This window comes from Pygocentrus nattereri, chromosome 18 (assembly GCF_015220715.1).
Source record: "Pygocentrus nattereri isolate fPygNat1 chromosome 18, fPygNat1.pri, whole genome shotgun sequence".
Taxonomy (NCBI): domain Eukaryota; kingdom Metazoa; phylum Chordata; class Actinopteri; order Characiformes; family Serrasalmidae; genus Pygocentrus; species Pygocentrus nattereri.
In genome coordinates this window covers 22,540,580-22,552,867 of record NC_051228.1, presented here as the reverse complement: position 1 = coordinate 22,552,867, position 12,288 = coordinate 22,540,580, and the positions used below count along the sequence as shown (strand labels likewise).

General features: G+C 39.8%; 1 protein-coding gene across 1 annotated transcript in view; it reads left to right on the top strand.

The window, feature by feature from the left end:
• The window catches only part of si:ch211-127i16.2 (probable flavin-containing monoamine oxidase A), an 84,159-nt gene that overhangs the window by 53,943 nt on the left and 17,928 nt on the right, over positions 1–12,288 (top strand). Inside the window, exon 10 of the mRNA XM_017708127.2 lies at positions 2,957–3,043. Within this exon, the coding sequence (XP_017563616.1) occupies positions 2,957–3,043 (87 nt within the window). The remainder of the gene's footprint in view (positions 1–2,956; positions 3,044–12,288) is intronic.

Below are 12,288 nucleotides of genomic sequence, written 5' to 3'. Positions count from 1 at the left end.
TGCACAATATAACTCCGTGCGTATTCTGGGAGATGAAATCTGTGTGTATCAGGGTTTGTGGGAAGGACACAAATCATTTCAGACTGAAAGTGTAAAATTTACTTTTTCCTCAGAATTTCCTCTGTGAGTTGAGTCAAATAAATAATATAAAATAACATGCATTAATATAAATTACAAGCATTAATATAAAAGTGAATACTGTTATTGTTAGTAGGTATGACGTCTTTGGGTCACCTGAAAGATTTGAGTAGCTTGGCAGTATATCAACAGTGGGGCTTTTCTTGCTGAAAAAGTTCTATGTAAAATCCTACATTTTTAACAAAGAAATCATTCTCAATTGTCCTCAAACCTTTGGCAGTATGTTCTTCTCCGTCTTGCTGTTGTTTTTCTAGGCCTGTGCTGATGGTTACTTAGCATTCCTCTCACCCGAGGGAGCTGTCAGCTTTTAGAGAGTGGACGTGCAGTGTGATTTTGCAAGCCTTGTTTTATTAGCAGGTATTAATGCTTAGTCCCGCCAATCCATACGGACGCTTTCATGCAATTAGCTTCTGCTTTCTGATCTCAGCATGTCTGATCTTTTTCTCCCCCCAAAGCCACAAACTCCTCACTGCTCCTCAGATCCACTATTGCATGGTCAGTCCGCATTAGCTTCCAACTACTGCTCTGGACACGTTTACTCAGCACAGGGCACACAGATGTTTTTATTTCATGTTGTCTCGTAACATCTGTCAGTTTGGTGTAGTTGCAGCTCAGCAGCTGGTGTGGGGCCTGATTTTGCTGACATTCATAACTCACTGTAGGGGAGGGTAAGGGGCAGATTTATTCTAATCGATCAGACACGCAGTGACCCTCGCCAGCATGCTGCTCTGAACTGCATTTTTATCCTAAGGGCTCATGCTGGACGATATATCTTTTTCTTTAGTAAATGAAATTGTTCTATATAGAACCATGTCGTCTCAAAGAACACTTTGCGTTATTAAAGGGTTATTGCATCATGAGTTCTTTAGACTGATTGAGTATGCATACTACACTACAGACTTCAAAAGGGATGGTTCTTCAAGGGTTCTGCAGTGAAGAAAGTAGTTCTATATAGAACCATGAGCTCTGTTTAATAAGCTCATACTGTACTACACACTTAAAAAGGATGGTTCTTTCAGGGTTCGATGGATAGATCATTAGTTAGATCTATTGATTCAACTCAAGTACAAGGCAATGAAATGCAGTGAGCAGCTACCAGAAGTGCAAATAGTAGCAATAGCGCAAAACGGACAGTGGAAATATATAACTGTGAAAAACACAATAACAAATATATCTATGAATGAATGATATATGCTCATATATATATACACATAATACTATAAACACAATATATATGGTATGTTATGTACAGCAGTATGTATTTCATATACAATGAACAGTCTGTTGTATTTCATATACAGTGAACAATCTTCTGTATGGAAATGCAAGGGATAATAAATAATAAATTCATATTATGTGCAACATATAATTCTACAAGAATAGCGTTCAGCAGGGTGATGGTGGATCATTGCCACTGATTTGCCAAACCACTGCAGTATTATGTGCAAATTTAATAATGGTGTTTGATGTATGCAGAGGAACGCAGTTGTGGGTAAACAAGGAGAAGAGCAGAGGACTCAGTACACAGCCTTGTGGGACACCGGTGTTCAGGGTGAGGGGGGAGAACATATGACTGCACAATCTCACAGACTGGGGTCTGTTTGTCAGGAAGTCCAAGATCCAGTTTCACAGTGGGGGTAAAGAAAACAGTGAAGAAAATGGCTCTATATGGAACTATGAGTTCTAAAACAACCCTTGTGATTAAAGGGTTCTTTTCATCATGAAAGGGTTCTTCAGACTGATTTAAATTGTGCTGAAAATGGTTCTTTGTAGAACTTTTTTTAAAAAGGGATCTATATATCACCAATATACTTCTATTGTTAACGTAATATTAACCACTCAAGCTCGACAGAGTAGAAGACCTTTTTGGTGCTTTATGTGTAGTACAGTATGAACTTATTGAACATAGCTCATAGTTTTATATAATACCATTTTCTTTAATAAAGAACCCTTGAGGAGCCATCCTTTTTTAAGCCTGTAGTGTGGTGTGAAGACTCAATCAGTACTGAAGAACTCTTGATGCAAAGAACCCTTTAAATGATGCAATAAGTGTTTGACATCCAGTTTGCCATTTTTGAGCCTATTCATAACCAGGTTCAGTTCTGAGCCCACTGGTTTTAGCTTTACCTGAACTTAGTAATACTCTGATGAGGTGATTCATCAAACTTGTTGACAAACCAGCCTCCTCTCGCATTTACACTGAGCATTTTTCTTATTGTGTGATAATTGAAAGTGCTCCTATAATTTCTTAGGCATGTGCGTTCTTTTAGCATAAATGCCTTCTTAGAATGTGTGGAAAAACCCTTCCAAATAGTAAATAGAGAACCTAACGCCAAAATAACAAACAAATTCTGGAGTATTTGAATTATTCATACCATTCAGGCCTAATTGTTTGCATCTTGGCGATTGAATTATGCATGATGCATATTTTTTAAATTGGTGTAACTCCCCTTTAACTGGAGTGTGTATCATTTGCTGGGCGATTCAGTTCATTTTGGGACAGTTTAAAATTCATAAAAACTAAATTTCCTCTCTGGAATTGTGGTATCAGTCTACTTAATGTTTACAACACTGTGTTATGTTCCCTTTTGTGTAATTCTAGACGGAGAAAACAGGTGTTACTCTTACTTTTACTTTATTAATGCCTGGTAATGTGATATTTGAAACTTTGTTTTGAACTTTATAAATGCTGTCTAGCACCAGTAGGGCCTGCACCTTTTTATTTCTTCTAAGAGGAACAATGAAAAGCCATCACGACTCACTGTGCAGAGAGATCAGATCTAAAAATGAAAGGTGCTCTATTCTTGCTCGCTTTCAGATGGAGGAGAGGAGAGATGCTGTCGTTGCTAGCTTGGCGAAGTACCTAGGCCCAGAGGCAGCCTCCTACGTCCACTACGGGGAGAAAGTAAGTGTTGAATTCGGCTTGCGCCCGACACGACCTCTGAGTCATCACCCTCCATGGTCACGAACTCATCTTTTCAGCACGGCTTCATTAAGGCTGCTGTATGTTAATTGGTAGACTGCAATGCGGCTATGTTAAAACAAAATGTGCTAACTGGTTCTGACAGAGGTTCCTCTCTTGACGACAGGCTTTAGCATTTAAGTCGGGCTCATGTTTAGACAGGCGAACGTCTGATGATTGCTGCGGTGGTCGAGCCTGTACTCAGAGCAGAAGTGGCATTTTGACAGGATGCTAAAATAAGTTAGCTAGCTAGCTACTGCCTCTGGGTTGAAGGAAGTACCTTCTACCTTTCTCATATGTAAGACTGCTTTTTTGTTGTTGTTCTCTCTTGGCGATCGGTCTGAGAGCAACACAAGGATGCTGTCCTACACCAAAATAAGTGAAGGCAACTCAACAGGATGTCAGTGACTCATCATTTACTTCTGACTAGCTGTCTGGATTAGAGGTTAATATTGCATGACAGGATTCTTAATGCATGACCATTCATGTCAACTCCACATGAGAACTTTTCAGGCAAATAAATCCACTTCAGACCATGAGATCAGCCTTTCTATTTTATATAAACTGCAAAATGCTCTGCCTTCAGCCTGATTACTCATTAATGAAGGTCTTAGAGTAAAACACATGGAATTAGGTCTGCCTCTGCTGCTGAACTTGACCAGATGTCTAGGCTTGAAGGTTCTTGGTGAGACTATTAGCTCAGCTTCTTTACGCCGCAAAGCTTCAGTCAGGCCTGTCTCTGCACCTCATGAATTAGTCAGAATGTGAAATCTCTCACCGTTCTGAGATTTGCATCTTCAGCGTGAAGTTGGGAGGAGAATGGAAAAGCCGTTAAGGACAGGCAGAGTTAGTCACCTCTCTGTTGACACCATGAGGGTTTTTCTGGCTTCCCTGTGCTGTCAGGAACTCCTGCGACTTTTTATATACCTCTCATGTGGCAAAGCTGTGGGAGGAGAGACGAAAGCACCTTCAGAATGGCCACATCCAAAAAGATATTCTATGTATGGCCACATCCAAAAAAGGTATTCTCCTGTCTGTCAGAGCCAAAATGGATATTTATTCCTATGGAGGACTTCAGAGGAGGCCTACGCAATGCAGGCAGCGACATATAATGCGTAAGTGAGATTGACAGATGGACATGTCAGCCTGACAGTCATCACGGCATCTGTGCTGCAGTTCTTGTTTCTCACTGCTGAGACGGGTCACACAGCGCTCTAGCACTTAGCCAAGTGCTGCTCTTGCCCAGAGGAACTCTGCAAGAGTTAAAGACCAGAATGCTGGAGACTCGCTAATGCTAATGATCCCCGTGTGAAGTCCCCCAGCAGCTAAACGCGGGCAAGTGATATTAATTAAGGTATACACACATTGCCTGTTAACACATATTTGCATGTAGTGACAGTTCCTCAGTGCCGGGTGTGTTGATATGTTGGTGGACCTTAACAACATAATAACTGTAAACTTTGTATAAACTACCATTCACACATTTGGAATTAGTTCAAAAATAGGGTCATTGTGTGTTGATGACAAATTCTCACACAACTGGGTTGTCATATCAGCCTAAAAATGACTTCAGGTGATAACAAGTAAACTAACTAGTTTTATTCAGCTTTAATAAATACTTTGAATTATCGATTCTTTCAGTCAGTCTAACTTTTTAGTTAAATAAAACTAGTTCAGTTGCTCGTTACGACATGAAGTAATTTTTGTAGGTTAATCTAATGAGCCATTTTTTATAGTGGAGGGCAAAAATGAATTCTAGCAGGGATCTAGGTACAGGTTAGAGGGGTCAGGTAGCACGTATTAAGGCCCAGAGACCTCACTCAAGTGAGGATGACCACCAACTAGCCAGGTTCATTATAACAAAATCATTAGAAAAATCACACACTGACTTACAATAATTAGAGCGAAAACATTTTTGAATATTGAAAAATATTGAAAAATTCTTTGCCCCTACCACTTTGCCCTTAGCCCTCCGTTTTCCGTGTTCACGTCAAGGGTGCCGAAGAAATTGAAAAAGGACTATAACAGAATTTATGTTTCAAGTTTCTCCAGATCAAAGTGATATGTTGAAAATTCGTATTCATACCAAGTTGTTATGAAAATTCAGGTTCCAGTAGTTAGTGTGGTAGCAAGCTGGGATGATTTTGTAGCTCTATGCAGTCTTGTAGTTAAGAAAAAAACTGATGCCGGCTCCTAAATGGCACAACCATCTAAGAGTTCAATCCCTGGTGATGCTACAGCCATCCGTAGCCGGGAGTCCAAGAGAGCACAATTGGCCTCGCTCTCTCTGGGATGTGCTGTGAGCGGCAGTTCGAAAAGGAGCGGTGGTTGGTTTCACAGGTCTCGGAGGAAGCCTGTGCTAGATTTCACTGTCCTAACGTTGATAACATTGTGTGATTGGGGGAGTCCTAACTAGCAGGTGGAATAGGAAACAACTAAATTGGGGAGAAAATTGGGTAAAAATCAAAAAGAAAAAAAAACCAAACAAACTAATGCCATCAAAATGTCTCTTGAGCCAGCCCCAGTGAAAATCACATGGATTCGACAGAGTTGAGGTCAACTTTTTTTTGGAGCCGACACCGTGTCACTACTCGCTAACTAGATGAGGTGCTTTTGGTAACTAACACAGCTGCACTGTTTTTTGTGCAGTTTTAACCTTGATATGCCTCTTGCGACAAATTTTCACAATCTCAACAGATTTTCCAGGCCAGAAGCTTGATCGGAAGCAACTAACGGTGTAGATCATCTGGTAGTGTGAGAGGAGAAATGAGTGAATCTTTAGCCCTCAGATCAAACTCTGAAATGATCGAAGGCCGAAGAAAGAGGTGAAGAGATGATTAGCTTTGTTTGTGTCATGCAATCTGAGGAGATCTGGAAGCTTATGTTATTAACCGCAAGATGACATATTTTATGAAGTAAATAACATTGTACTGACATAAGGGACCTTAAACTAAAGTGATTAACAGTTTGTTTCATTTATAACACTGTTATAACTATGTTCTTCTCAAATGATGGAGCTTATACCAGGCTATGCAGAGGCCTAAATAAAAGCACTATATTAATTGTATGTATTTAAAAAAAAATCAGTTTTTAAGATGTTACAAAATGAATAAATGTATATCACCCTTATTCCCACCCCCTTAAAATGCCACTTACATTTGCTTAATAAAACATCCCGTGTCATCTTGCAAATAATGGCATTAACTGTACATAAATCCTCAGTTACTACCTTTAGAAGTACATAATTCAATACTTATTCTTGTGTTGTGAAGTCCTTATGCAGGTTGCCTTCAAATAAGGTGTTACCCGAATTTGGTCGCGCATATGCACATCCTAATTTGAAAAACAACTCATAATCATTAGCAGGCAGCTCACTTACTCACTCAGCATAAAGATAAAACTTACTCAGTGTCTGATTCATCTTCTTCAGTCTTACAGTAAGTGTCTACAATAACCTCCTCCTGCAGCTGTGATTTTTAAACCAGTTGTTAACCAAGACCAGGGGTCAGCAAAATGTGGCTCCAGAGCTGCATGCAACTCTTTTACTGCCCTGATGTGGCTCCATAGCTGAATCTGAGAAGCTCTGCTGATTGTTCTAACACAGTTTCAAAAATAAATTGTCCTAACTGCTGGACTTAATGTAGTCTATAACTGCCAATTCACTGTTTAACCCTAACGATTGGCACGCAGGCTGCTGGTCATAAAGCAACATGGATAACAGCCTCTTCTAGACAGTAGCTAATGAATCAGCAAGGAGAAAGATGAACATCAGTAATTTGGAGACAAATGCTGTTTATAATCACTCCAGCTTGTTTCCTGATATTTATAATCAGCAACAAGAAACTGTTAAGCACTAATAAGTCATGAAGCTGAAGTCAGCTTTTTGATTTTTTCCAGTTCCATCTTAAATGGTTCAGCAGTTAAATTCTGGTGGTTCAGGCACCTTTTGAGGAGGAACAGGAAAAAAATAACTAGATGCTGGCGAATTAGAAGCTTCAGCCTCATCAGAAATTGCATGCTGAGAGACATTTTACACAAACCTGTTCTACTTTTATGTAAAAGTTTCCTGCTGGAGATGTGAGAAAAGCAGCTATGGCTGAGCTAAAGCTTAAAAGTGCAAAGTAAGTCTACGTTTTTTGTTTTTTTTTAGCCTATACTAGGACAATAGCACATGCTGAGACTTATTTACAGCCAAAATGGTAAAATGTTACTTCAATAAAATGAGCATAAAATGTTAAGGCTCACAAGGTTGTTTGACTTTTTGAAAGGACAGAATGGCTCTTCTTGACATTTGAGTTGCCGATCCCTGACCTAGAGCAACGTAGCATGAACAGAAAACCCGAACCACTCACAGTTGTTGCTTAAGGGAACAGCATTAGCCAGTCTACACTTGTGTTTTCTTGTAATGGACAACATCCAGATCTCTTTTTTGTTGTTTGTTAGATCACTGTAAACATGTACCTCCACTTGTAAATGATTGAGTAAAGTCTTTAATATAAGGAGACATACATTTTTGTAGTGTTGACAGCAGATGACAAGAAGACAAAGTTAAACCAAACAGGAGCTTGAACTTAAGGTATCTGAGCAATCAAGGGGAACCCTGCTGCTCCCTGGCTCCCAGCAAAATCGCCTACTGTGCTTTCACTCTACATTGCTCGTATAATACCCTCCCACAGTAGTGACTTAAAAAGTCTTGCGGGAGATACAGCCAATGTCTCCTCAACAGGCTGTCGTGACCCAATCAGAGAAGCAAAAAGAAAACAAATAGCCTGCAAGTTTGTTCTGAGCGCGTAGGCTGGTTGTCCATTCACTGCCATGAGCTTTCTTTGCAGAGTGAGAGCTTGAGAAAAGACCCAAAGGCACAACAGTTGGCAACCCTGCATAATGAAAATAATAGAACCTAATGCTAAACAAACTTGATATTTAATGGTGCCGTCTCCCACTCCACCCCTCTGTCTCACAAGATGTGTTTTATATATACAGTCTGCTTTATAATATACAGTATGCATTATTTAAGCTATTTCTGTTTATAAAATAATATTATGACATTGGCAGTCCAGACTTTTAAATAGAAGTGTAAGCATCATTTTCTAACATTTTGAACTTCAGCTTAAATCAGATAAAGTGTAATGTCTTGAATTAAAGGAGTGGGGACATAAATCGGTTGTCAGAGTTGTGCGCTTTCTATTTGTAAAATTGGAGGGCTGACAGCAAACTCTCTGAGAACTTCAAAGCACTGCGTTCAGAGAGGACGATCAGTCAAGTCTGGCATTATTACTTTTAGAAACTGTTTTAATAAAATCTTGTGAATGAGAAAGTATTTAAAGTATGAACAAATTCATTTCTGAAGCTAATTTCTCAGTTCTTGGTTCTCAGATTATAGTGCCAGCATGAATTAACCAACTCACCCAAATTGTAAAATACATACTGATGAAAAGCCCAGATGGTTTTCTATGCACGTCATTTAAGGGCTTAGGGGTTATATAATTGCCAACTGAGTCATTCCATGCCAAATGACTGCAGCTTCACACTTCAGATTTAGGAGCTGCTGAAAAAGAACTTGTAGAGTGAAGGAACACTTTCTTTTAAAGTCCCTTAAGTTCTATCTATTTACGTTTACAATTTAACCCTTTTAATGGCCAATGTTTTATTACACACTGCTATAACCTCAGCCAGAATAGCTCAGCTAGTTTGCCCTGAAGTGCCTGTATTTACTGAATGATAAGCCTAAGGCTCTAACCTATTTCTTATTTTTACCTTTGTTTTTGAGTGTCACCTTTCCCCTTGGACCCGAGTTACAAGTTGTAGTGGTTGAAATATTCCTCTATGAAACAGGACAACAACAGGACAAAAAAAAGAACATTACTTCATTAACAGGCTGCTAGCAGTGCTCTGTAGGTGACCCTGCCAGTCTGCAGTGATAGCAACCTTGTTGCTGGGCTTTAGTTAAATTCAAGATATCATATGCTTTCAAAGAACTAGCTCCGTGTTCTAATTTAGCTAGCTGCTACTGAGACATCAGCATACTACTATGCTTGTTATAAAGAAAAGGATCACAATACATTAAAACAACATTGAACTAAGACAAAACAATGGTTATTGTAAATTTTTAACAGAGAAAATTCTCACATTTGTGTGTTTCTTTGGTGGCTTATGCAGCCATCTTGCCGGTTTCTCTATTTTTCTTATAGCACTTTGTTCAGAGTATGCCTCTGAAAAAACTTCACCTTACCTCTCTATCTCAACAAAAAATACCCCTAGACATGAATGCGCAATACAGAGGTCTAAGGGCTAAGTGACAGAGGAGAGGGAAATAGGGTTGGGCCTTAATATGTAATAAACATGTAATTTTAAGGGATTAATAAGTATTTTGGGTGTCATGATGGTACATTCCAATGTAGTCTATCCATTTTCTAAGCCACTTCTCCGTCAGGGTCACGGGAGGGGGGGTGTGCTGGAGCCTATCCCAGCAGTCTTCAGGCGAAAGGCAGGATACACCCTGGACCAGCAGACAGACAGTCACTCACACCCAGGGGCAATTTAGCATGTCCAATTGGCCTGACTGCATGTCTTTGGACTGTGGGAGGAACCCGGAGGAAACCCACACAGACATGGGGAGAACATGCAAACTCCACACAGAAAGGACCCCGGTCACCTGGCGGGGGAATCGAACCCAGGCCCTCCTTGCTGTGAGGCGACAGCGCTACCCACCATGCCACCGTGCTGCCCTCCAATGTAGTCTTAAAATATTATACACTAAATTTTACTGCTTTGCTCAAAAGATTGAGTAAATATGTGTTTTAATCTCCAGAGTAGTGTAGTTATTTTCGGTTAAAAGTACTGAATAGTTATATACATTTGGGGGAGGGGGCTGGTCTCATGTTTTCCTACAGCGGCAAACCAGTGTTGCATCACTAATTGAGTAACAGTATCAAAGGCAGAAGCTCGCCGTTTTGTCAGTGAAGCAGCTAAACAATTACCTTTTCCCTGAACTTGTATTCTACTCTAATGAACAAATAGCATTGTGATTGGTTTATATTCAGGGTCCCCCCAAAATATTGATTTGGAGACATTCAGGTGGTCCAAGGGGTTAATTAGGGGGTCTCAGACTTCAAAATGCTGAGTAGTCATTCAGTAAAACTCTTCTTAAAACCAAACTAGAAAGAGTGAACGTAAAAGCACTCTAAAACAAAACATTACATCTGTCTAATGTTGTCCTTTCCAAGTCCAATGGTGCCCAACAAAATATTGCATTCTGGGCAGCTGAGGGACGAATTTTCATGGACAAAATTGGGCTTGAGTTGGGCTTGTTTTCTAATGAGATTTTTTAATGTAGTACATTTGAGTTTTTACAGATGTTTCACAGATTTTCTCTCTTGCACTCTTTCACTATCTCTCTAGTGCACTCTCTCTCTCTCTCGTGCCCTCTCCTGCGCTCTCCCTCTCTCTCACACTGTTATAGTCAGTGAGTTCAGTGTAGCTCTCAAGTTTGAGGAGTGGGTGAATGTGCTCTTGAATGAAACAGTGGATGATGAGAGGGAAGTGCAAACATGCTGGGCTGAAGCGTGTGACATGGTAATGTTATAAAATTTGGGGCTGTTTGAAAAAATATTCAAGGTTTTGGCCATGGAAGTCCAGGTCAGGCAACAGTCCTGCTTCTTCCCATTTGCTTCAGAAAGCTATCCTTGTCTTTTGTGCTGTCTTGCCACAATTACCTGCTACTTGAAGATGTTTCAGATTTACTTGGGACTTTGTACCATAGGCTTGTACATTTATTACTTAGAACCTGCTGGGCATCGAAATTAATATGTTATGACAAGTTGTCCAGGTCCTACTGGAGCAGCCCCAGACCATTATGCTGCCACGACCATGTTTGTAGGTGTAGTATTCTTATGTTTGGAATGCAGTGTTAGTTTTATGCCAGGTGTAATGGGACCCATGTCTTCCAAAACATTCCATCTTTGACGCAGAGTATTTTTTTATGCAAATGCAAGACAAGTATTTGTGTTCTTTTTAGTCAGCAGTGGTTTGCACCTTGCAGCTCTCCCATGGATGCCATTTTTGCCCAGTGTCTTTCTTATTGTGGCATCATGTACATTGACTGAGGCAAATGAGGCCTGCGGTTTCTTAGATGTTCATCTAAGTTCTTTTGTGACCTCCTGGATGAGTCAGCAATATGCTCTTGGTGGAATTTTAGTAGGCCAGCCACTCCTGGAAAAGTTCACCACTGTTCCAAGTTTTCTCCCTTTGTGGTTAATGGCTCTCACTGTGGTTCGCTGGAGTCCTTTAGACTTAGCAATGGCTTTGTAACCCTTTCCAGACTGGTAGATTTTAATGACTTTTCAAATCTGTATTTGAATCTCTTTAGAACGTGGCATCATTTGCTGCTTTTTTAAAACCTTCTGTCTTGCATATTGCCAGACAGGTTCTATGTAAGTGATGCTTAAATTCAACAGGTCAGCCAGTAATTATGCCTGGGTGTGGTTAATGAAATTAAACCCAGTAGTCAATTGAATTTGGTTAACTGGTTGATTTAGTAGCTAAGGGGACAATTACTTTTTCACACAGATAGGGCTGGACGAATTTTTTCCTCCTGTAAATCAAATCATGGTTTTAAAACAGCATTTTATCTTTACTTGGGTATCTTACTCTAATATAAAAGTAGTTTGATGATCTGAAACATTCACATGCTACAAGTATGCAAAAAAAAATTGGGATGGAGGAAAATCCTTTTTCACAGCACTGAATATTTGCTGTTTGATATCTATATGTACTAGGTGATGTGGCTGGGAATGTGTACCAAGTTACCAGCCTAGTCACACTGTATTTTAGTTCACTCCTTTTAGATTGAACACAGTATGAAAACTTAATTTGTGCTATAGCTGTTATTAGTGCTACAGAGACCCTCTGGCACTGTGACACTTCTGGTCTGGTGTCCAGTAGCCTTTAGCCAGCTGCAGTCAGTGGTGGACAGTAACGAAGTAAATTTAATTCATTACTGTACTTAAGTAGTTTTTATCTGTACTTTTACTGAAGTATTTCCATTTTTGGTGATTTTTTTACTTTCGCTCCACTATATTCAGTCAAACATTTAACTCCACTACATTTTCCGAAACCGGTGATTCCTTTTGGCTTATGTGTGTATAAAAATGTAACTTGTCAAAATAAAAGCGTGAAGCAAGAACACC